The 26,761-nt window shown below is 36.6% G+C and overlaps 3 protein-coding genes across 3 annotated transcripts in view; 2 read left to right on the plus strand and 1 right to left on the minus strand.

The window, feature by feature from the left end:
• LOC107591016 (protein scribble homolog) overlaps positions 1 to 6,133 on the plus strand; it is a 95,195-nt gene extending 89,062 nt beyond the window's left edge. Inside the window, exons 43-44 of the mRNA XM_016280012.1 lie at positions 3,525 to 3,579; positions 5,709 to 6,133. Coding sequence (XP_016135498.1) covers positions 3,525 to 3,579; positions 5,709 to 5,833 — 180 coding nt within the window. The 3' untranslated portion in view covers positions 5,834 to 6,133. The remainder of the gene's footprint in view (positions 1 to 3,524; positions 3,580 to 5,708) is intronic.
• A 1,971-nt stretch (positions 6,134 to 8,104) lies between these two features.
• On the minus strand, positions 8,105 to 15,176 carry kif9 (kinesin family member 9). The gene is made up of 20 exons (XM_016280011.1): positions 15,081 to 15,176; positions 14,245 to 14,410; positions 14,041 to 14,147; positions 13,730 to 13,960; positions 13,267 to 13,350; positions 13,022 to 13,114; positions 12,712 to 12,859; positions 12,442 to 12,506; positions 12,278 to 12,355; positions 12,065 to 12,133; positions 11,840 to 11,944; positions 11,702 to 11,757; positions 11,521 to 11,611; positions 11,289 to 11,419; positions 10,242 to 10,379; positions 9,910 to 10,118; positions 9,603 to 9,782; positions 9,224 to 9,336; positions 8,430 to 8,525; positions 8,105 to 8,317 (listed from the first exon to the last, which is right to left on the minus strand). Exons 1-20 carry the CDS (start codon positions 15,174 to 15,176, stop codon positions 8,231 to 8,233), a joined length of 2,343 nt encoding a protein of 780 aa, XP_016135497.1. The 3' UTR covers positions 8,105 to 8,230.
• Positions 15,177 to 21,596: 6,420 nt separating this feature from the next.
• rgs9bp (regulator of G protein signaling 9 binding protein) lies at positions 21,597 to 25,317 on the plus strand. Its single transcript, XM_016280022.1, has 3 exons — positions 21,597 to 22,142; positions 23,649 to 23,955; positions 24,370 to 25,317. Exons 1-3 carry the CDS (start codon positions 22,053 to 22,055, stop codon positions 24,735 to 24,737), a joined length of 765 nt encoding a protein of 254 aa, XP_016135508.1. The 5' UTR covers positions 21,597 to 22,052; the 3' UTR covers positions 24,738 to 25,317.
• The last annotated feature ends 1,444 nt before the right edge of the window (positions 25,318 to 26,761 follow it).

Below are 26,761 nucleotides of genomic sequence, written 5' to 3' on the forward strand. Positions count from 1 at the left end.
TGAGTTTTGCAGTGAACCATGGTTTGTCATTGTTGTAGGTTAAATGAGTCCTGGTTGGAATGCACATGTCTTCACAGAAACTGATATATGATGTTACAGTCTCTGTGAACTCGCCCAGATCGTTGGCATCGGGCTTCAAAGACTCTCCAATCAGTGAGGTCGAAGCAGGCTTGTAAATCCCGCTCTGCTTCATTAGTCCATCTTTTTAAAGTCCTTAATACAGGTTTAGATGATTTCAGTTTCTGCCTGTAGGTCGGTATAAGATGAACCAAACAGTGATCAGAGAGCCCCAAAGCTGCCCGTGGAACAGAGTGATATGCATTCTTTATTGTGGTGTAACAGTGATCCAGTATATTACTGTCTCTGGTGGGACATGTAACATGCTGTCTGTATTTTGGCAGTTTACGGGAAAGATTTGCTTTATTAAAGTCTCCGAGAATGATTCAAACAGAGTCCGGGTGTTGTTGCTCTGTCTCTGTGATCAGATCAGCTAGTTTCTGTAAAGCCAGGCTCACGTGCGCTTGCGGAGGAATGTAAACACTCACGAGAATGAACGAACAAAACTCCCGTGGCAAGTAGAAAGGCTTACAGTTAATGAAGAGCACTACTAGATCGGGACAGCACATCTTTTCCAACACAGTTACATATGTACACCACCTCTCATTGATGTAAAAGCATGTCCCGCAACCACGCAATTTCCCCATTGATTCTGCGTCGCGGTCCACTCTGAACAGCTGAAAGCCCGGCAGATGAAGCGCGCTGTCCGGAATGGCGTCTTTCAGCCAGGTTTCCGTGAACACAGAGCAGCAGAGTTTGAAAAATCCTTGTTTGTCTGGGAGAGCAGAAGAAGTTCGTCCGTTTTGTTGGGTAGAGAGCGGAGATTCGCCAGATGGATGCTAGGCAACGGCGTTCGAAAACCGCGCAGTCTGAGCTTGACAAGCTCCGCCAATGTTCAGCAAAACATCCGAATAATCGAAATCCGGTAGGAGATTTTGTGGTGTGTACTGCCGATTGTTCAGCTGTTCATCCCTGGTAAAGCTGATCGTGTCAAGCACTGAGGCGGCGGTCCGCGGCGCCATCTTGAGGCGCCATGCATGCAAACTAATACAAATTTAAAAAATGAAATTTTTTGATTTTTGGGGGGGAAATCTGTGATGCTTTTTTTCAGGATTTATTGATGAATGATGAGTGAACAGTGTTTATTCAAAATAGAAATATTTTCTAACAATATAAGTCTTTGCCATCACTTTTTGTTAATTTAACACATCCTTGTTGAATAAAAGTATTAATTAATAATAAAAAAAAAAAAGAGAAAAAATACTGACCCCACATTTTTGAATGGTAGTGTATTGTTAAAAAAGGATTTCTATTTTAAATAAACGCTGTTCTTTTTTTACTCTTTATTCATTAAAGAATTTAAAAAAATTAATAAAAAATTAAACAGCACAACTGTTTCCAAAATGTATTATAAATCAGCATATTAGAATGATTTCTGAAGAATCATGTGACACTGAAGACTGGAGTAATGATGTTCAAAATTCAGCTTTGCATCACAGAAAAACATTATATTTTAAAGAATATTAAAACAAAACCATTATTTTAAATTGTAATACCAGTAATACTGCACAATATTACTGTTTTGTTCTGTATTTGTTATTAGAACAGTGTTTATTCAAAATAGAAATATTTTCTAACAATATAAGTCTTAGCCATCACTTTTTGTTAATTTAACACATCCTTGTTGAATAAAAGTATTAATTAATAATAAATAAAAAAAAGAGAAAAAATACTGACCCCACATTTTTGAATGGTAGTGTATTGTTAAAAAAGGATTTCTATTTTAAATAAACGCTGTTCTTTTTTTACTCTTTATTCATTAAAGAATTTAAAAAAATTAATAAAAAATTAAACCGCACAACTGTTTCCAAAATGTATTATAAATCAGCATATTAGAATGATTTCTGAAGAATCATGTGACACTGAAGACTGGAGTAATGATGTTCAAAATTCAGCTTTGCATCACAGAAAAACATTATATTTTAAAGAATATTAAAACAAAACCATTATTTTAAATTGTAATACCAGTAATACTGCACAATATTACTGTTTTGTTCTGTATTTGTTATTAAATAAATGAAGGCTTGATGAGCAAAAGATATGCAATGTTTAAAACATTAAAATAGTAATGTTTCCAAACTTTTGACCAGTACTGTACTTCTGTATGCTAGCAGAAAGAGCATCTCCGCTTGAGCTCGTTTATACCTCATAAATTGTCAATGAAATAGTGCTAACTCGCAATCTTGATTTTACTGGCTAGTTAGCTACTGTATAAAAAATCTTTGGTATTTACTAGTTAAACTTGAATCCCATAGATCAAATATATTTAAAAAATCACAACTTAGATGTGGTCTTTAGGCTCAAATGCAGCAAGTGTGCCTTCAGAGAAAATGGAGGGGAATCCCCCTCTTAGGTGACTAGAGGGGATTGTGTGTGGGAGAGGGTCATTTTTAGACTGCTGTTTCATTATTATCTCACCTAAATGTTTTTTCCAGTCAGTGTATTTGTTTTTACAATGGTATAGCCTAATTTAGTTGCACAGTATATTACGCACAGTTATTAAAATTTTTTTGTAATATTCATGTAATTTACATGAATACTTACCAAGATGGAGATTTTGATATTTTGTGTGCAGGATGTAAGAAATGATCTGTTCATGTTATGGAGGAAAGCACGGTGCGTGTAGGGGGTGTGGCTTCAATAGCCCTGCAGTAAGCAGTGTGCTGTGTGTGCATGTGATTGAGCAATGTGTAGGGTAGAAATTAAACTGAAATTGCATTAAATCAGGTTGTTTTAACCAAGATTATGCGGCAAGACATTTTCTCAACTGCATTTAAGTCCCCAGTTCCTGCAATTTTGCAAATTACCAGTTTATTCCCATTAATTCCCATATATTCCTGTTAATTCCCATGGAGAGTTTCCAGTCTTGAAAATTCCCGGAATTTTGCAACCCTAGTTGTGGGCAATTATTGGGGCGTTATTAGGCAAATCCTGTAACAACACATCCCTGGCTCTCTAACAGAGGAACATTTTGCAGGGTTTATGGACCTGAAATTTTTAATCTAGATGTGCCTCAGTAAGTCTGTCAGCAGCAGTGGTGTGAGTCTTTTTGGACTGTTTTAAACTCAGCTCCCCTACAAAGTGCTTTCTGGTCAGGTGAAGGTGAAGAGGCGTCTCCCAGAACAGCTCTCGTGGTTCAGATATCAAGAGCATGTTGATCCAAACAACCTCTGTGCCATTCAAAAGACCTCATCTTGTCATCTACATTTGTCTTTTAGATTGAATGAGAAATTATTATAATTATTTACACTCAGCATTTCAGCAATTCAGCCAAAAAGAGCTATTCTTGGGAGACACCTAAAGGTTTCACTCTTTCAGTTGTCTACTCTGGTGGAAAGAAAGAGATGAGCTGGTGAATTCTTACCGATCTCTGTTTCCTCGTCTCACGCTCTGTCTCTCTCTTGCAGTCTCCTGGTGCAGGTGATGACGTGCACTTCATGGATGATGCCTCCAGTAACCCAGGTAAGATGATCTCATGTGTGGATCATGTGGGTCTTTATGTGCTGTGTTCACTAGTACTTGGCTTACAGTTATTGTCCTCTTGACACAGGCGACTTCCTTGGATAAGTGCTCTTCTAATTTTGGTAGGAGATCTGTGTGTGTGTGTGTGTGTGTGTGTGTGTGCATATGTATTGGTTTTTGATAAGAAGCCTGCTGTCCTGCACTTGTTTTATGGGCCAAAACTTCTAATCTACAGGAGGTTCAGATGAGCAGTGGGTTTCTCTGTGCTTTCATTCTTCAACTTGTTTTTAGAGAATCAAGGTTACTTGAATAAGAGTTCTACCAGTTTTTCAAAATAGGTGTGTTCTCTAACATCTCTGGCAAATAATTTTACCTGCAACACATCCTGACGACATGAACTGCATGTCAATTCTAGCAGTCTGAATGTGATGCCACATGCTGCTGTTTGCCATAACATTACCGTTGGCGTAGTGTGAAACAGCATTGGCTGACTCAATAGGTACTGTAACTAGGGATGCACTGATATTAAAATTCTGATCATTGTGATTTTATGGCTGATAACAATGATCCGTGTTAAATTCTGTACACTTCTGTCTGAATAAATTAAAAGTAAAACCCTAAAAACTAAAATCACTCATTTAAAATGGAATGTAAATTTACAGTATTTAGTTCTGTATGAGATTTCAGTTGTTTGAGTGCTAAAGATTACATTTAACAATGTTATTAAATTATTTGTTTCAAAGATTAACTTTAAAAGTTAAATTTGAGATGATGGCAATGGTACTTTTATTGTAAAAACCGGGGAAATATACACATCTAATATTGACAGATGTCAGGGCAGCTGCGTCCAGTTGGTTATTGCAAAATAGTTGTTTTTTTCATTGTCAACCAGCTGGATGTACATTTATCCTGCTTATTACATAGCTTCTTGCCACGTGAGTAAATAATTAGAAATAAAATATTAATTTGGGTTGACATTTTAAAAAAAGATGAAGATTTAAGAGATTATGTTCAGTCGTACTATTTACTAGATGGCTTTTTTTTTTTTTACAAAGTAATGGGAACGATAACTATTGATTTGTGATGAAACTGTTTATATATATATGTGTGTGTGTGTGTGTATGTATGTATATTATAAATCCTTTATAATGTACAAAACATTCTGTCAACAGTGTTGTTAGTGAAGTCAATATCAGTAAATATCAGACCTTGGAATGTCGAGACTGACAAATCAGAATCAAGTATTCCAGAAAGCCATGTATTAAGATACATTTCTTTCAAAATCTTTAATATTAGCCAATAACTGATATGATACTAATATATTGTGCATCCCTATTGTGTATAGTCATGCAATTTTCAATTTCCAAAAAATGCTGTCTCTCTGCTTCATTGGCAGTAAAAACACTAACATGTCATTTTTGCAGCTTGCATGTTTTATATTTTGAAAAATTGGTGAACCTGTTATTTGTATGTCTAACAGGAGATCTGTCACTGCCACTTCTGTTAAAATAGGGATTGATCTCATAATCCAGAAGGCATTGCTGTACAGTGCATATATATTTTTACCTGTGTGCTTCTAATCTCAATAACAGTGTACTCAAGGTGCCCAAATGTGATCAGTGCTCTGCAGGGCTTTTTTCTGCATGGTGTGCAGCTCTGCCTTTCAGCTTATGCACCGAATGGCTCTCCTGAATCACTGCTTTGCGGGAGTTTGTGGGATTTAAACTGAAATCTACATGCATTTAAAGACAAGGGGGTGGTATGGAACGTCTGTCCTGGACAGACAGTCTTGCAGAGTTTTGCTCCAGCCTTGATAAATCTAACCTGCCTGTAGCTTTCTAGTAACCCTTGGCTTAGACCTTGATTAACTTAATAATCAAGAGTTTGATTAGGGTTGAAGCAAAACTCAGCAGGACTGTCTGTCCAGGACCGACTTTGGCCACCCCTGGTATAGAAGCATCTATAAAAGCAGGGCATTCTCATTTATAAAAGCTGTCACTTGTCAATTAGAAGATTGCAAATTTCTTATTTTCAGTGGATGAAGGGGCGCTTTACATGTGCAGCATCAAAGACGGCAGCTCCTCTTTACAGTGTAATATTTAATACAATTGTCGTCTCTCTCCTTTCAGTGTCTGTTGTAGATCCAGAAGTTCCTGTGGCCACCACATCTGCTCTAGAGGAGATGGCTCTCTACAGTAACAAGCGCAAACTACGACAGGGCCGCCACAGCCTGGAGGCTCCAGTGCCCACATAACCGTACACTCACACACTAATGCATCTGAACTGTGAAGATAAAACACACATAGTGATCATCTAATGCTAGGAGATGCCACACGTGGCTTAGAATGCTCTGAAATACACAGTGTACACAGATACTAAACCACTCTTATTTCAGTGCCGACAACACAGGTTAGGAGGTGAGTCTCCCAAACGCTAGTTTTGCTTTTTCAGTTGAAAGGGGTTGCTCAGATTTTACTATGAGAAGTCCAGATGATGGCTGATTGATTGACCCATTTTACCCAGTTTTCTGTCTGTCAGAAGAGTTATTTTAAGAGATGCCGTGGGTTTCTTTCTTAACACTTTGGAAACCTCCTCTAGAAATGAAAATGTGGAAAGGCAGAAAAGGAGCTATTTAAATGTAACCGTGTTCTTGTTTGGGGAGATTCAGTTTGCAGACAACATACTGCTACCTTCACTGCCCCATGTAAGCCAGATTTTCACTTTTGTTGCTTTAATTCACAATCAGAAAAAAGTTTTTATTCCTTTAAATGTAATTTATTAATGTAATTTACTGTTTTTAATCTGTGGGATTCCAATACAATAGAGGAACAAATTGAGGCTTTTTGACATGTATAAGCTGATTACTTGTGAATTTGTGATGATTTTTGGTTTTGGGATAAATTTTCTTGCACGCAACATTTTAAAATTGAAAATGAGGCCTTGGCGTAAAGCTTTATTTCCATTTTATATCCATATCAGTTTCAAAACAATCTCTTTTTTTTAAGGTGATGCAAATGAAAAATATTTTTGAAAGGTTGCATCTGACCTTATTTAAAGATCCGTTATAAATATTTTGGTAATATGTATGGTCATGCCATATAAAGTCTGACCTACTGTATTGAGTAGCGTCATTCTAAACCTTTTAACTGATTTCTAGTCTTCCTTTATTGGACTAGGAGAGTAAAATGAAGTGGATAATGGTTTCACACAATTTGTGTTCCTTTAATGATCCTCTTCCTCAAGGACACTAAAACATCCTCCATTTTTATTTCTGCTTCTTGTTCTGGGCCATGTATGCATTGAATCATTCCCTTTGCTACACTGAGTGACCAGAGTGGAGAATTCACTCTTTAACAGCCCATCATTCGCCAGACTTCACTTTACCTCTCCATAGACATGTGGTACCATTTTGGGAGTGGGAGGAGGAAATCGAAACATCTGAAAACATTTGATCTCTATTGACATCTACGAATCTTGCTCATATCTTTTCCTTCTCTTATTCTGACGTGTGTGAAGGTAGTAGATGTTTTCTAATCTACACTTTAAATAGTTGAACTTCTAAAGCCACTGAAAAGCTCATTGTGTGAATAATGTATAAATGCTAAAAAAAAAAAGAATCAAAAATCAGAGTTGAATCTGAGCCTTTCTGCGCCAAGACCACAAACTAAAGTCTGGAGGGTATAGATGATTCTACCAGGGTCTTGACTGACTGATCCCTGTGTTTGTATATTGGCTTATTGCAATTTTACTGTCAATCCTGTGTGAGGACTAATATGATAGACTCTTATTATTCCTTCAAATAAAGAGTTTTATTTCACTGTTCTCAAATCAGTTGTTCACCACCCTAGCTGCCATCAACACTGTGTCCCGATGAACCTGTCAAACGTATGAACTTTTTTTTTTAATTTACTAATCTTAGCTTTTGTGTTGCTCTCATCGACTGAAATTCAGTTTTGGTTAATAACAGTTTGGGATTGCTCATCATTGTATTTTTTAAAAATTGTAGTTTGAGAAAAAAGAAGTTGGTTTTCTGTGACCACTGGGATAATGGGATTCACTACATTTTTACTTTTTCAAAGCAAAAGAGTTTGATCTCTCTTATTGTTTTCTTGTCTTGGTTTCTTGTTGGGGAGGATTTTTTTTGTTTTGTTTTTTGCTAAAGGGGAGGGTGGGACTAAAGGTCTGGGGATAGCGCTCGTTCAGGACTGTAACTAGTGAATTTGTACAACCAAAGAAGTCTATTTTGTGGTTCAGGAATAATAAAGTTTACTTTTCATTTAACAACCTGATGTACTGAGGTTGTTCTTGCCTCTATTTAGAGCGAACTATGGTTTGCTCAAAGTGGAAAATATACTGTAAAGTGTAAACTGATATTTAAAAACATTTCTAACAAAGAACTAACAATAATAATGTACAGTTAAAAATACACTTTTATTTTCAGAAACTGAAAAATTACAACATTTTTAAGACAGATTGTCTTTACATATGAACAATATCAATTACAAGTTTAAGGATAGATTAGCACATGATACAGCACAAGCATATTTCAGATAGCAGATGTGTTCATATGTCCTGCTGATTTCACACGTTCATGGAAACGTTCTTCAGGAAGTGTCAAGCACTCTGGAGACTGAGCATACGGAGACCTGCATCAGATGACTGAGAGAATAGGGAGTTTTGTTTTACTCCTGCTGCCCCTCACAGACTCTGGACTTCGAGACACCTGTCTGCTTCCCCTCTGTAAATGAAAGGCACCTTCATTATATAGTTAAATAAATGTAGCATAGCATTCAGCATAATTTGAGTGCTGAATAATGAAAGCTAGTATCGGGTGTGTGTAAGTGTCTTACCCTCTTTTGAGTCCTGTTATAGGCATTGTAAAATGACACGGTACTGTCTGCATGCAGCTTGTGATGGAGACCATCACTTTCCTCTTCATCAGCCATCTGTCCAATAATACAACATCTGACACAAGCACACTGGAACAAGTCTCTCACATGATCAAACTTTGAATAGTTTCTGCTCGTTACATTGTTTCCAACAAACATGTAAAACCTTTCCTGAGATGTTCTGATCTAGTGGTACGATGCAGACTAAGATCTCCACTCCTTGACATTAAAATAGTTTACAAAACTGTTTAAAAGAAAATGCAAGAATTATAAATATATATATATATACATAAAAGTAGTGGTGCCCTTTAATAGATAGTATATCCATTACAGTTCAAAAGTTTGAGATCTGTAAGATTTTGTAATGTTTTTGAAAAAAGTCTAACGTTCACCAATATTTCAAAATGTTACCGTTTTACTGTATGTTTGATCTATTTATTGGCATTTTTTGGGGGCGGGGGGGGGGGGATATTTTGAAATATTAGTTTAAAATATTTTCGGTTTTAATGTTTCAAAATGTAATTTAAGGCTGAATTTTCAGCAGCCACTACGTCTTTGTCACATGATCCTTCTGAAATCCTTCCAATATGCTGAGAAACATTTCTTTTTATCAAACATGAGCACATGCGGTTTTCCCGCAGAAATTGGCTACTTTAACAGTGTTGAAGCGACCTCATATTTTACGTGATATTTAGCCCCTGGAATGGAAAATGGAAACCTGTTGTGAAAACCTGGCAACCCTGAATGTTACTGACCAGTGTTAAAGCTTTGTCCACAGGTATGTGACCTGGTCGAACTGGTCCTGTCTCTAAGACTGACAACACTTCATCCGGAAACAAGAAAGACTCATTGTACCATCTCTCAAACGCTGGCAAACACAAAACAAACAGTAATGGCATTAGAGAAAGATGAGCTTGTGTATAACAGTGAGGTGCAGTAAATACAATTATAATTATATTTGTATAGATCAGGTAAGTAAATGTGTTTTTGTTACACAAAATGTTGACAATGACTTATGTATTACAATTGTAGTTATTTGAACCGGTGAAGTTATTAAATTTCTCATCAAAAACAAGCCTGAGAACCATGAAGAGACTGTAACAATATGCTGTGTGGAGAACCAGGGGAACTCACCTGTTAGCAGCCGTGTGCGGCACTGATTCACCAGATGCTGACAGTAGCTGACTTCTGTCTTTGTGCTTCTGAAATCCTCGTAGGCTTGTCTATAACGGTTCTTCAGCTCTTTCAGCTGCATCACTAGAGATAGCTCAGCCTCCTCCAGCACAGGCTCCCCCTCCGCACTCACTAATTGACCTATGAAACCAACAGCCTTCAGTTCCATATGATAACTATCAGAAAGGAGCTTGTTTTAGTCTTTTCATTCCTACACTTCCCTACTGTAGGCAAATCGATGTAGTCACATACATCGTGTAATATTTACCCTGGCTTTGTTTTCGCTCTCTGAATTGTCGCAGCTCATATGTAATGTAGTCGAGATCCCGTTTAGTGGCATTGATGACATCTGTGAGTATGCGTAATTGTGTCGTGCGCTCCGACAGCACAGCCTTGTTCTCCTTTAGTATGCGGTTGATCTCACTTCCTCGTTCTGCCTTGAAATCCTCAAATGCCTCAGCTTTGGGTGGAGGAGAGCTGAGAAATACATTAAATTCGACATTTATTTTCATAGTCTACAGGCATTAGCAGCAGTACTTTGTACCGTCAGCAGAGGTCGCCTCCAGCTCACCGGCTCTGCTAGTGTACAGAAGTACGTACTCAGTTCTGTGTTGTTGTTCTTCTGGAGCTTGTTGTGGGGGTTCGTGTGTGGTCATGTCAGATTCACTCAGGTTTAGAGGCTGTTCTGCTTGCACAGTTGTATTTTCCACTGGCGGTTGACTCGCTGCTCCTTCCTTTCTGTTCAATATAAGATTCGAAGTACCATAATTCACAGTCTTGTAGTCAAAATCTGGTTAGTTTTTCTTTACTCCAAATGCTCCAGTGATTTTTGCTAATATACATGGATGGAGGCATTGTTGGATAACCATGGTTTACTATTATGGCCTTTTACTTAGTTGAAATTATTTTTAGAACAAGATAATTTAAACATTTAAATTTCTCAAATATAATGATTGTCATGTATGCTCTTTGCTGGTTTTTTGTTTTTAATTAAGTACAAATATTTACATTCCCAGAAAATTGTCACTGAAATGAGTGGGTAGATGGACACAATTGCATCACACTATCTTCTATATCACAGAGATTTCATCATGTTTATTGACAGAGATCATGGCAATCTAAAGGCTGGAATTCACAACTTTTGCCCAAATTTTTGCCCCTGTTTACAGTCTGGATGAGTCAATGCTAGTTGTTGAGAGTCAGAGCCAGTCTGCAGATTTTGCCTATAGCCAGGGTTTTGAATTTTTCCTATAGCCAGAGACAATTTCACAGACAAACATGCAGTGTTTGATGGGCACAGACTCTGATTCTTTAGCTTCAGACTATGATATAAAACATGTTTGATGTTTTAAACTGATTTTAGAACATTTCGTGTTCATTTATCATGCATCTCCTAGCAATGAAGTGCCTGTTTCTGTGTGAGTTTGTTGTGTTCGGAATGACTCTGGTTGTGCATGATCCTCAGTCGTGTAGTGTATGGTGAGCAGTTCTTCTCCGTAAATATTTACAAAGTCAGCAAGTGAATGATGCTGCCTTCCATTTTAAAATGTTACATTGTGTATTTCAACATGAATATCTAGATTTAAACATGAATACTTAGTTAATTTTTCACATTGTGTCTCGCACAATAGGGAAAGAGATTGTCACCTGCTGATCTGTTTGTCTTTTCTTGCTTTACTTGGTTTTGGCGACACAGTTCGTTGATGTTTCTGTGAAGATTTAGCTAAACCAAGGCCATATCCACAACTCTCCACCTCTCCAACAGCACCTACAGACCCCTGCACCTGTAGCACAGTTAATGAGGCACAAGACATCAGTTTCTACCTTTTCAGTTCTCACTAAAGTATTGCTGTCCACCAAATATCTGTATACGGCTAACCTCTGCAACAGTAGATGGTGTTGTGTTCATGGCTTTCTCTACGCGAGTGTTTCGCGGACCAAGCTGCTCTCGCAATTTCTTTTGCTGCTCCCTATTTAATACACATTCAAACATTACAGTACTGTATTGACTTCCATTTGAAGTATTGTTAAATTGTTGATGAATAGGTAACTGTACTTACAACACCACTTTTTTGAACTGGGCAAACACCTCTTGAATTTGTGTAATGCTCACAATCTGAAAGATTCAATCATTTATTCAGTTCTAATAAAGTAAGATTGATTTATGAAAATGTGGAGGTATAAACTATGGTGTTCACCGGGATCTCATCCAGTAATCCAGACAGGTATCTCTGCACCTGAGTCCTCACTTCCTCCACCTGTGTCTCTGACAGGATTTCATTAGAAACTCCAACCCGATTAGTCTACAAGTAAGGAGGACATCAAAATAGAAGCCAAAGTGTCATAGCTTGGGAAACCAGAACTTGGTAGTTGGGATAATTGTGTTGTGTGAAAAGCATCAGATTTTCAGCACACAGACTCACCAGTGTGTTACACATTGACAGCTCCTCCTTAAGAAACTGGATTTCTTTCTCTAGTCTTCGCACCTGGAGCTGATAAACAGTCACAGTTTTCTGCATTGAACTGTTATGCATTAATTGAATGTGCGCATGCATCTTTCTTAGATATTATTATTATTATTATTATTATTATTAGATGATCAGAGTATTCGTTTTGTAATACACATAAAATCTTACCACTGGGTCGACATGTTCATTGATTGACGGCTTTGTCTGCACGCATTTCATTCTGGTGGCAAAGCGAAGAGTTGAAAGCTGCCAAGAGAACCAAGAGTTTTTTTAGACTTATATACCGGTATATTTTTTAGACTTGGATATATATTTTTTTTTTTTAATCTCACCGTCTCCTCAATTTGTGCCGCTTCACCATATATGTTTGCCACAAGCACTGTGTTACAGTTTCCTCCTGTGTAGTAACAGTTGAGCCAGAGAGAAATCATTAGGTCACACATGTCCCATTCAAGATTGTTCATTTTTATTTATCAGAAATGAAGATTTCCCCATTGGTCAAAATGAATGTTTACATGTCGATGGTTTACAGCTCAACTTCTAACTGATGTGGGTCTGTTGGTGAAGTTCTATGGGAGAACTAATTGCAGGAGCACACTAACCGAGTGAGTCTTTGAGAGCATGGGTAAGTTTACTCTGTCTGAAGGGAACATGTTCCCTACGGCTGTCAGCTAGAGCCAAGATGACCTGCTCCAGGAAAGTCAGGGACTTGTTGATATACATGGCCTCCATTTGGGCTTGACCTTCTGACTAGAGTAAAAAACAGAAAGCAGAGAGTAAAAACTGTAAAATGTAAGCATTTGAGGAGCTTGTTAAGATTAACACACTAGTGCAAATGGTGCTAATATTTGAGAAACTACACAGTCAACAGTTTACTGCTAAACTGTAAGGCACATAGAGAAATGAACTCACCCCAGTTTTGCTAAGTCTTTCAGACCCTGCCAGGTCCACCAGGTTCAGTTTAGAGGTGATGTATTTTGCATCCGACAGTGTGCGAGAGCGAGACTGTGCCACACACAAACATATTTAATGTCATGCTAAATGATACCACCTTGTGTAAAAAGGCAGGTTTACTCAAGCATTTTAAGATCCGACGATGTTCAATATATTTTAGTCTTGAGATTATGAATCTAATGAGACACATGTTGTGGACATACCTCAATGTGGACAGTAAAAATGCAGTGAGATCTGGAGGAATGTTTATTAAGGGCATGTTCTCCAATGATTCTGTTCATCTCCCCCTGTTAGTGCAGTGGGAGCAATGTTATTCATCACAGATGTGCTGAGATTTTGTTACAAAAATATGAAAATCCAATTCTGAATGTTTTGGCCATGTGGGCAAAACATACATGATTTTGGCAATAATTTTAATGTAATGGGACCTTTAATGAAGTTTCTGTTTTTTTTCTGATGGTGGTTATGCCGTATTGTTCTTATTAGCCAATTTGTCAACAGAAGGGAAGAGAGATAAGAACAAACCTTTGCCCCTAACAGTGCGAACACAACCCGATAAGAATTCTGCTTACTGGAAATAGACTATTTTTGCTGAGATAAATGTGCATTCATCTTTTTTTAATAAGCTGTTCAAATACCTCATGACTTTATGACTTGACCTCTTACCTCGAAAAGCAGATTAAGAGCCTCCTCTTCATTGTGAACCAGATGTAAAGACAAGCCTTTAACTGAGACTCCACCCCCTGGTTCTTCTATCACAGTTAAGACCCCACTATTCGAACTTTTTCCTTGCTTTATGCTGGAGAGCAAGTCTACCATAGTCTCATTATAGATTTCCAGAAAGGAAAGATGAAGAGAGAAGGTATGATCTGCACGATGTTCTACCTCCTGGAAAACCTGAGGAAATGAGAGATGGTTTGTTAGCCATAAGAGCAGAAACATTGACTATGTGCTTCTTTATCATAAATCTGAATCACCTCCTGTAGGGCTCGAGGAATGATGCCTCTGTGTTTGTAAGTCTCTGCAGCACCTGTCATAGTGTATGTTTTCCCAGCTCCAGTTTGCCCAAAGCACATTATTGTACCTAAACGCATGTATTTTATAAGCTTTTCATTTAAAAGTATAGACTGCCTATGTGAATGTTTGTGATTTCTGCAGATGTATGCATTTGAATGACCAACCATTGTAGCCTGCGAAGGCTCCCAGCACTACACTCCGGGCAACACGATCATAGGTGTCCTCTTGTGACACATTATCCAGCACCCCATTCAGCTGAAATACCCATGAGCTCAGCTGATTATTCCTCTTTCCTTTATTGGAGTCTTTCCTTGATCTCACTTTCAAAGTCTTAGAGAGAGGAAAAAAAGAAGGACAGGCATAATTAGCATCAATCAATCTGTTTTATTCAAGCATGTTTCCTGTGGATTTGGCCCTGTTGGTGATCCCAAAACTATGTAATTTAATCATTTCTGGCCTTAATTTTATGCAGGAGTTTGTAATAATAGTGCTTTAAAAAGTATTTTGAATGCAAAGGATTTCCCTTTTGAAAGTTAAGAGTGAACCCTTCTTTTCTACTGAAGGCTAAAGAGGTTAAGTTTTAAATAATGAATTATATTTATTCTCAGAAACAGATTTAAATTGGATTGTAATGAGCGCACATTTTCAAAAAATAAATCAATAAAACTGGGACAACTTTAATGTTGGATAAGTTTTAAATATTTGAAAACTATAAAATATGTTTTCTCTCTCTCTCTGAATTTTGATGTTGAATTTTTAGTTGCTAATATTGTGGATTTGGCAAATTATTTAAATGTGGATTTTACTAAGTATTTTGAGTATTTGGGCAAAATCTTTATAACTTGCACAAAAGTATTTTTATAGTAGGCATACTTATGTTTTACTGCTGTTTGAATTTGTTGGAATAAAGCAGGCTGCAAGAAACACTAACTTTACAGATTGGTACATTTACAATAAACATCTGAACAAGATCAAATTGGTCATATGGCACATTGGTTACCTGCTGGTCAGGTGGGCATTCAATAAGCTCATGCGCAAAATTGGCTGTGGGTCTGATGCGAATGAACACCTTTACTGGAGACGCCTGCGAGCTCATCATTCCTGCAATGTATAGGCTAGATCTCACACACAGCGCCACAAATGGGTCTGCTACTATATGACATAAGAGAAAGAGTAAACGTGGTGGTTTAACAGTGTCTCGAAGACTCACCTCAGCCGCCCGTGCGCTAGCACACCATATATTAGCCTCGCTGTTGTTGGATACAGTTAGTGTTGATGGCGTTGTCATGACAACGCCTTGAGCTGCGCAGAATAGACCTTCTTTGCTTCTTGGCTAATGTTCTCTCACACACACACACTCACTCATTTTTCATTATTAAGATTTTATAAATATTGCAAAGTCATCCAAACGGACTCGTGGCATAACAATCATGTTGTGACCAAAAATTCTACAAAATAAATCAAAATGATCGCGCAGGACATATGTTAAAGGGGTCATATTATGCTTTTTATAAAGATCATTATTTTGTGTATTTGGTGTAATATAATATGTTGACATGCTTTAATGTTCAAAAAACACATTATTTTTCAAATACTGTACATTATTGTAGGTCCTCTATGCCCCGCCTCTCTCAAACGCTTTGTTTTCTACAAAGTCCCTCCTTCCGACAAGCGCAGTCTGCTCTGATTGGCCAGCTGACCCAGTGCATTGTGATTGGCCGAACACCACAAGCACTCGTCAGAAATGTAACGCCCCTTACCGTAATCACGAGCTTCATCTTTCAAAATAAATGTAAAGACAGTAAATAATGTCATTAGTTTTACCATCAGTTCAAACCCGAAAGGGGAACAGAGTTGCCTGACAGACACAGTGATGAAGCTGGTATTTGTTTGCAGTACACAAGCCACGGTTAAGACAGCTGACTCCACTGTGATGTGTGTAGCTCGCGCACACACACACACACACACACACACACGATGCGCAAAACTCCGCATTTGAACAGGCAATAGCAAATACTTAAACTAATAACAAAACAGTAGCTGATTCAGAAGCGCCAGATTGTCATAGCAAAGTCAGAATTACCTCCTCTCCTAGGTTCACGAAACGGTCGTCCATAAAATGCATTGCTGTTCTGTTGTAAGTAATCTTAAAGATTCCTAAATGCATCTACTTTCGGAAGGCCAAATAAAGTGCTTTTGCTTTCGCCTAGAAACACACAGTGTCTCCCTGACATGGCTGCTTCAACACTAACTGCGGTTACTGAAACCACGCCTTCTTTCTTTGCGTGCACATTTGGGCGGCGTTATGCAAATATTTCCACATAGTGAGGTAGATCTGTGGGGGCGTGTTAGAACGAGCCGTTTTAGGGGGGCGTGGCAGAGTCTTAACTTTGATAAAGAATATCTCTTTGGTTTTGAGACTTTAGTCTTTGCAACTTCAGGGATCTTATCTATGCACCAAGAGCTTGTAACACTCCAAAGAGAAAGGAAAACTTGAAATCGCATCATATGTCACATGTGAAACTCGTTTGTGAAATCACCAGCAGGTGGCGCAAAAGGACAGTAGGCAGCACAATTGTTCAGTAAGGCTGGAATTATGACATTTTCCCTTGTAAATGAGGCATTTCACTATATTTTGAAGTCACACACTTTTTTCAAGGTCTTTATTTTTTTTTTCTCGGTCTGCAGCTTTGTCACTTTCTAAATCCAGAGTATTACTTGGGGAAAGCCGTTTAAAATATAAGCTTACATACCATTGCCTTTATTGAAAAAGGCTGTTCTTTTATGTAAGTCTGTTTTAATATGGTATATAGTAATGATCAAATATAGAAGTGCAGTGCTTTCAGATGTGAGATGTTAAATGTTGTTAAATAGATGTTAAAATGATGTGATCTAAGGCATTTATATAGTGCATTACCCTCACAGCTGTTTTCATAAAAAATGTGTTAAATTCGATATAGTGTCTTTTTTTCTACATCTATATTATTGAAATGTTAAAAATTACTGTAGCTGTTACAAGTCTGTATTATGTATACATGTATGTTAATCAAAAATGTTCTGCTATTAACTGTAACATTGATAGTTAAGATGGTAACGAATGAAATCGCGTTCTAGGGGTTTAATTTTTGTTTTGACATTTTGAGAGACTGTTACCAAAAATAAAAAATAAAAAGCAACTGATCCAACAGTTGAATGACCATCAGTTTGTACAAGGCTCCTCCCTGTTGAAAGCAACCAGCTCCAAAAATACACAAACACAAAAAAAAACTCTTCTAAACCCCTCTGACATCTCAGCTGCAAAACCTCCAACTCACTGATACAGTGACACTGAGGATGGAAACAAAAGTGTTCATCTGTGCTCTGTGTGTCTGTTTGGTAACACCTCTAGGGCATAAGGTATGTCCAAATATTTCTCTTATAGCATTAATCAGACACTCCTGACAATTACAGTTTCGCAGTTAATTAAAAAACAGTTACTGACATAGTGTATATATGTTTTTTCTGTTCTGAGATTTATGTATATTTATAATTATTGACAAAGGGCTGACAAAGAAAATAAGTAACTGATCAGTAATATATTTGTCATTAAGCCTATGTCCATTGTACCATGCAGAACTGGTTTAGCTCTATATACAACTTTTATTGTGGTTATAGTATCAAAAGCCATCAGAATTTCATTATTTTTTATATTTGATTGTTTACTATTTCTATAAGTGTTGTTTTTAATAACATTACCTTCTCTTTACACAGACATCATCCAAGAAAACACCCAAGACTTTCATAAATTCATTCACATTTCTGACATACATACTCTCACAGGTAATTAGCTGCCTTCAAGAGTCTAAACACAAAAGCAATAACACTTTTGTGTTCAAGACAAAGTATTCATAAATGCAGTGTGAAATGACAAAAGTATGAACATCCCCAAAAATACTTTTGCGTTAATTCATGATGAATCGTAACTTTTAATAATATACATGCTAGCATAGCATAGCTGCTGTTTAAGAGAACAAACCACAGTTATTGCCTCATTGATATCTACAGGAAGGTCCTGTTAATGGAAGTAATTCTGAGCAGGTAAGTGTCATTTTTGCTTCAAACAGAATCATATTCGGAGCCACAGTTATACTATATCATGCTGTAAATCTCGCCTCTAGTAAGATAAAGAGCTTTAAAAGCTTTCAGATTAAGTCTCAGTTATGTTATTTTATATATATGTCCTGATTCTTTTCCACTACAGATGACAAACCATACGTTAAATGCAAATACAACCCAAGAAATTATTTTGGAAACAACCGTTGCACCGAACCTTGCAGAGGTACCCCTCAGTGCCTTCATTTCTCTTGAAAAAAATTAAAAATGAACTATTCATAAATCTATACAGAATACAGTTTTATCTAGGGTTTGTAGGGTTCTCAGGAAAAGTGGTATATGAAGTTTTCCATTTATTTACACTCCTGTTGTTCCCAGTCATATACTGTTGTTTTTTGCATGGAACACAAAAGGAGGTAGTTTGATGTCTATATTCACACATCCACATAATCCACATACCTCTTCTGGAAAAAAAAATGACATGGGGGCAATGTTCCCTCTAATTTTTTTTCTTGCTGAGCAAAGCTTTTCTCGATTGGGCGGACATTTCGGCCACCTGAGCAAAAACATTATATCAGACCTGTAGGCTACAGCGCATACACACAAAAAGTGTGTAACTTTTCACTTTAATGTGCTATTTATATTTGATTTGACCCTTGATGTAACTAAATGATGTACATTTTAGGTTACCTGAGAAAATATTTTTACAGTATAATACACTGCCGTTCAAAAGTTTGGGATCAGTACATTTTTAAAAGAAGTTTCTTAGGCTCATCAAGGGTGTGTCTATTTGATAAAAAATACTGAATATTATTTCAGAAAATAATATTGTGAAATATCATTGCAATTTCAAAATAAAAGTTTTCTATTTTTATATACTTAAAATTTAATTTATAATATTAATTTATTCCTTTAAAGCAAAGCTGAATTTTCAGTGTCACGTGATCCTTCAGAAATCATTCTAATATGCTAGTTTATAATCAATGTTGGAAACAGTTGTGCTGCTTAATATTTTTTGGGACCTGTGATATTTTTTAGGATTCTTTGATAAATAAAAAGTTAAAAAGAACAGTGTTTATTCAAAATAGAAATTTAGTATTACAACATACACTATACTATTCAAAAGTTTGGGGTCAGTAAATATTTTCTTTCTTATTTTTTTTAATTAATACTTTTATTCAGCAAGGATGTGTTAAATTGATAAAAAGTGATAGCAAAGACTTATATTGCTAGAAAAAATATATATATTTTTAATAAATGCTGTTCTTTTTAACTTTTTATAAGCCTAATCAAAACAGCACAATAAAAAAAATATTAAGCAGCACAACAGTTTAAACACTGATAATAAATCAGAATATTAGAGTGATTTCTGAAGGGTCATGTGACACTGAAGACTGGAGTAATGATGCTGAAAATTCTGCTTTGCTTCACCAGGAATACATTGTATTTTAAAGCATATTAATAAACACTGATAATAAATCAGAATATTAGAGTGATTTCTGAAGGGTCATGTGACACTGAAGACTGGAGTAATGATGCTGAAAATTCTGCTTTGCTTCACCAGGAATACATTATATTTTAAAGCATATTAAAATATGAAACCTATATTAGAAATTTCAATAGCCTAATAGTTCACAATATTACTGTTTGTTTTCTGTATTTTTGATCAAATAAATATAGCCTTGATGAGCATAAGTGACTCCATTAAAAAACAAGGTCAATTATTTATTAGGTTTATAATATAGGCCTAACATAATATAATATAATATAATATCAAAACAAACAGGATGCATTTAAATTGATAGAAGAGAATAGAAAACCAACTGAAGCATTTAAACTGAGATCTGTAAGTTAAATATTTTCAAAGAAAAAAAACATGAACGTGAATTCTTCTATAACTTTTGTAGGGAAGTTTGAAATATATGTGCTGATCAGGAGATTGTGCTCGCCCCAGGGTGTCAGTAAAAACATGGCACAGTGACATGAGGGCACTCTTAATAACATGTAAAATAACATGTAAACCAAGGAGGGCTCTCAGTCTGCTGTCTGTCAGCCACTAGATGGAGTTATGAGGTCTTGGGTTTTTGTTCTTTGCTCAGGTATTCTAACCTCAGTAAACCTTAGTGAGGTTTTAAGTCAATTATGTATGTATGTATGTATAAATTTAAAATTTTTCTTTCACCAGAATGATCGGAAACATAATGACACAGAAGTCTCAGACACAACTCAAGAGTTACAAAACCATGAAGACAAGTCATGGTAAGTGTCATGTGGTTAAAAAAAATTGCATTTTTTTTTTTAATGTTATTTGTGATAAGTTGTTCAACCCTTTTTCTTCTCAGATTAAAAACAAGTAAAAAGACAAGAGAATTGGAAAACAGTCAACCCTAATGAAATGACATGCTTTAATGTCTGTTGAACAAATTACCTTTGTATTGTACAATATGCAACGTCACATGTAAAAGATGTGCCTGATTAAATGTACAAAGAAAAAAAGAAACCCAACTCATGACCATAATGACTGTGCTATGCTAGACGGTGAATGATAAAACATTGAGAGTAAGCTATTATTATTATAGTACAGTATATCAAAAGTAGATAATTGCATTAGTAAAGTTAAAGGGTTAAATAACAATTTTATTAGCCTATGTATGCTTATCAAAAGTGTAATTTTCATTATTTGGTGATAATTAAACTGTCCACTGGGGAAGTTGTTTCTGGGTTAAAACTTATAATAACTACTCTGAAATCACATCTCAAACTGTGATAATCCGCTGATTATATGTTCTTAAATAACATAATATATAATAAAAACTTGAGGTAGTCAACAAGCCTACAAAACTACCAATGTTAAATGCCAAGAGAATCTGATTTATAATCTCTTGGGTAGAGGTTTAAACACTAAGGCTAGATGTTGAGAATGGACACAAAACCTAGTCTGTTGATAATTTAGGCCTATTTCTTCTCACATTCATGTGTTTGTATTTCCTGTCAAATTACTTCATATATTGTCCAAAATGATATTCTATATGTTAGTATAGGTAAAAAAGGATTTGCACCTGTATGGTCTGTATGGTCGTGGTTAAGATGGGATAACCAGACCAATCCAGCAGATATATTTCAGGGATTATTTTAACATGCCCCTAATCTAATTTGACCTGAGACAGAGGAGACTAACAATTGCCTGACTAATCCTTGTTTACATTTTTTATATATTCATTGTATATGTTTAGATTGAAACTTTATATACTATGTATTGGAGTTCATTTTGTGTAAGTGTGTGACAAATCTAGCAATGTCACCCTGGACATGTTGGTTGACCGTAACAAGAACCGCAGCAAACACTGGACCACAACTTGCCCCTCAGGGCCTGGCCTGTCATTCAGGCACACACACACAAAGAGAAAGGAGAGCGAAAGAAAGAGAGAGAGATGGAAGTAGAAGAAGAGGGGGTTCCTGGAGGAGCTAGTGACGTATTCTCAGGCCCCAGCATCTCCGCAGCTCTCAGCAGCATGTAATGAGCTTAACAACACGGCTTCAGTGCAAAGGGGTCAATCGCTCGGATTATCACACTCGACTTTCACATCATAATGCTCCACACCTCTCTGTTTTTTTCTTCTGTTCTTTTTTTTTTGGAAACCTTTGAACCTTTGTAACCTTGACCTTTTGTTATCTTTATTTTCCTTTCTAAGATTTTTATTTTTGTAGGTGAAAATTGATACATTAAGCTTTCAAAGGTTCAGCGAGGACTGGCAGCTCAAATATGGACCATAGTTTACTTCAGCTAAGACAAAGGGTGTATAAGGGTTGGTGAGTTTGGGGGTGGATGGTAGCTTTTGGAACAGGGATTCAACCTGGTTACCTTTGAAAACATAACCCAATGCCACTGTGCAACAACAAGGTCGCTGACGATGGAACTTCAGCACAGCCACTGCAAGAGGGAAAAGCAATGGTGGACTCCCTCATCAAGGTGAGTTGATATTACATGATCCAATAACTGAACGTTCCTCTAAACAAATTTTTGTGGTGATATCCTTTCTAATAATTTTTAATAATCAGGGCACCATTCATTAATTTTTTGCTAACAGACTGAATATTATATAAAAATATGATAATATAAATATTTTTTATGTTGTCATATATTTTCTCTTGTGTGGTCTAATGCTAACTATTATGATAAAAAAAAATGAGGGGAGTACATCAATTAGATTATAAATATGGCAAAAAATAATTTTCCGTTTATTTTCCATTGTGTTTAAGACGTGATGACAACCTTATTGAAGATGCCAAAGCATGTGCGTGTCCTCATGTCTCCTTATTTCCAGGCTGAACATGAAAGCATCTTATAATGGTGTGTTCCTCAAGCCTTAGGGTGAAAAGGCACTATCTCTGAGTAGGGATGATCCACGCTCCACTGCTTGATTATCTTCAGTGGAGGCATGTGTCAGTACTCAGACTAGAGCAGTAAAATTACCTGTTTACTCCGTTCACCTACTTAAGCATTAATGCATATTCTCTTCAGACATACAGTTTAAAGAACAATTTAAAAACGATTAGCACTGATCAAATCTTTTTACATATTTTTCAAATTCAAATGGCCATAGACAGCATGTACTAAACCAAGATCCCAAAAGTTTCCAAAGCTTATCCTGAAATAGCCATCTTATGACAAGCAGATTATAAGTAATATTTGTCACTCAAACTAATCCTTAGTCTATCCATAATGATGTTTGATAACCTGAACAGTTATCTAACCTTATAAAAAAACAATGATATGTGTGATTTTATAACATTAAAGGATCATGCGACACTGAAGACTGGAGTAATGGCTGCTGAAAATTCAGCTTTGCCATCACAGAAATAATGACATTTTAAAACAGCCTACATCAAAATAGAGAACAATCATTATAAATTTTAATATTTCACAATATTGCTATTTTTATTGTATTTTTTGATCAAATAAATGCAACCTTGGTGAGCATAAGACATAATTTGATTAAAAAATCTTACCAACCCAAACCTTTGCATGGTACTTTAGTATATATATATTCAGATTTGGATTGGATTTAAAGAACCAAACAAAGATTTCTTACAAAAACTCAGATATGTCCTTTTTCCTACTTCTAGAATTGGGAAGATTTTTTTCCAGCACAAGCAGTATTGTTTAGTCTAAAAAAGGCCTAATGTATGTCAAGTAAACCACCTACCTTGTGCTCTATAAAACTTGGGAAGGAGGTAATTAATGTTTCTGAACCAGGGTCAGTGAGGTATGTAAGCATTATTAATAACTGCGCTCAGAACAGTTTGGCTAATGTACTGTATGACCTGTTATTCTGAATGAAATCCTATTGTGCCATCAAACCTTTTCTGTTTATTAATATGAGATATCAGTCTAGATATTGAAGAATGATAACCATATATTATTTTATTTCTAAATGTAAAGTTCATAACTCCATATTGATCTGATTTGACTCAGGTGGTGGCATGTTATCGGCACTTGGCCTCCTGTGTTGGTGGATGCACGGACAATTCCAGCCTAAGACGTGATCTTCGGCAAACACGAGAGCGAGCCCAGACACTAGCGCTGTCCTGCAAAAACCACCTGACAGCTCGACTGAGGGATAAAACATTACCGGACGCTGAGAGGAAGGAAACAGAGCTGCTGTGGGTGGCATTTTCCTCTTGTCTGGAGCTCTTACATGCAGACATGTGCAAGGTTTTCACCACGGTCAAGCACTTTTCCCTTGCCAATAACAGTGCCATGGTGCAAACAGGCATACAGGGTAAGCATGCATAACTGTTGCAGTTTCATTATTTAAGACTAGTGACAAACTGCTGACTAACTTCTGTATATTCCTCAAACATATGAATGTACAGGTGCTGTCATATTTACAACATTTCAGCTAAATTTGCCATGGAAAACCATTGACAATTGTCCATTGTTCATAGTACAGTCTTTACAGAGCCTTTTAAAACTATGTTATGGATTTATTTGTCTACTCAAAGGTTTTCGGAAAGGTATTTAGTCAGCTGAACAATCAATATGTTGTTAAACAACAGCATTGAAAGCACTGTACTTCATTCCCTTTAAACATTAAGGTATTTGGACCTGGCTTTCACAAAGTAACAGTAAATGTGACCGCACCTTAACTGTCACAACCCTGTAATTAGTCTGATACACATATTTGCTTAAGCAGGGGGGACAACAGAGGTGGCAGCACGGGCCTTGAGTATGCCTGACCTGCAGGAGGCAGGTGACGGGTCCCAGACATCCAGCATGGAGGGTCAGGAGCAGAGTCAGCTGGAGCAAGAGATCGCACAGGTGGACCGTACGCTGGAGGACATGGAGCTGAAGGTCAATGTGCTGCGCTGGACAGTGGAGGCACTGGGTCCTCAGTATGCTGACCCCGTCAGCACTGACAGCGCTTCGCTGGCGCTGCTGTCCATCGACGAAGAGGCAGCTCAAGGCTTTTGCAGGCGCAGCCAGATGTTTGCAGTAATGATGCTGTGCGGTGTGGCAATCTTTGCCATGGTGCTATCAGTGTGTGTGGTGTTCCTGGTCTGAAGTCTTATCATCACTTATGTTGTTGTAGGCTTTTTCTTTTCCAGAGGTCTCTTCAATTGTGTTAAGCCAAACATCAACAGTCTGTGTACTTATTAACTATGTAACAGTTCCTTACTGTTGATCTCAACACAGCCCGTGAGTCCTTTTTACACATCAAAAAACTGCCATTAACTTTGGGTGTGTGATCTTTTATAGCAAAAGAGAGCCTGATGAATGAATCTTCGCTCTAATGCAGAACTGAAATGTGAAAATTCGGCAAGTAGTAAAATCTGATTTACTTTCTGATTTACTGATGTACTTTCAGGATGCTGTATATAAACATAAGTGGGCTGTTCATAAGCTGGTTTATCATGATGTACCTTCAGAACTCATCATTTGTTTTAGTTTTTGACTATAGCAAATACGATATCAACACTCACACAAAATTTAATCCATTAACTATTACCTAGCAAGTCTGTACTGTCTTCTCAAAACACCACCAACAGAAACGCGTAGGGCTTTAATGTGTTATCCACATGTTTTTATCTTTTGTGACTTCTAATTATTTACTTTACATCAAGTGTTTAGAAACCCGGTACAATAGCCAGAAACTATAGAACTGTTTGTTTTAAAATGTTAGTCATAGTTAACGGCCGTTAATACTCAGTCACTAATAATACACAAGTAGAGGTTAATTGATAATAAAATATAGGTAAGAAAAAGTTTACAGAAAAGGAATATTGTAATTACCTCAATTTGAAGGTTGCTTTTTCAAAGAGAATTGAAAAAGATTATTCCAATGGTGTTACAGAGTATTTTGAGACAATGTTGATAATCCTTTTGTTTTCCTTCATGCGCTGTAATTTCTTCATTTACAAAGATATCTCATGAATATTATATTTTATAAAATAAATGCATTTTAAAATAAACTGTTACAACCAGTTTACTGAATGTGTTGTAAGATCTGTCAGGCAACATCAGACTGATATTTAGAGTCAGACTCTACTGTTTCTTATGTTTATTTGTAGAAAGTTGTAATATCACATACACACACACACACGCATAAAATCAGGGGGTTATGCTTTAGAGGTGTCACATTTTGGTAACTGTGTCAACAATATTATAAACAATATTTCGTTTGACCTCCTGAGGTTCACAATAAACATGCTCTGAAGCACCTCTCTTCACTTACCATTTGTTGAACAATAAAAATGAATAATTTTTAATCATTTGAGGTACTATTTTGTACTTTTTGATAAACCTCATGAGGTGCTTACGTTCAGAACGTACGTACGTTTTGTATTAAAAACCATCATGTGTACGTGAAACGTCATTGTCACCTTGGTTTTTCCCTTTGCCATTAGTAGACTTTAATTTGCAAGAAATGATTAATGACAAAAATAGAGTAATAGCAAAATATGTCATGGTTAAACTGTATCTAGAACAGAATTACAACGCCGCAGTCTCAATTTTCACTGATGTTCCAAAGATCACGAGACAGGACGAGCATCAGCAGCTGTATTTGTCCCAACTTATCAAATCAAGACTGGTAAAGAGTTTCTGATCAAGTAGGAGTTTACACTACAGAGATGGTAGCAATATTATTAGCTATCAGGTGGATGGAGGATACTCGGCCAATGAATGCGGTGATATGTTCAGATTCATTCTCTGCATTATCAAGTCTTATCAGTGGAAGATCTTCAAGACAAGACATTTCGTATGAAATTATTTTATGTATGTATAGAGTGAATAAGATAGGAATTAAGATATGTTTCCTGTGGGCTCCAGCACACGTGGGAGTGGATGGAAATGAGGTTGCGGATCATTTAGCAAAACAGGCACTGAAATGATCCCATATAGAAATGATTATACCACTAAGCAAAGAAGAAGTTAAGGCTAGAATTAGAACAGCATTAAAAATGAGATGGCAAGAAGTTTGGAATAAGGAGGAGAGAGGAAGACATCTTTATCATATTCAAAATCAAGTTGGGGTTGAAAGAGTTCATTTTGGTAGTAGAAGAGAAGATACAATTATTACCAGACTT

This window comes from Sinocyclocheilus grahami, unplaced genomic scaffold, assembly GCF_001515645.1.
Source record: "Sinocyclocheilus grahami isolate Dianchi unplaced genomic scaffold, SAMN03320097.WGS_v1.1 scaffold136.1, whole genome shotgun sequence".
Taxonomy (NCBI): domain Eukaryota; kingdom Metazoa; phylum Chordata; class Actinopteri; order Cypriniformes; family Cyprinidae; genus Sinocyclocheilus; species Sinocyclocheilus grahami.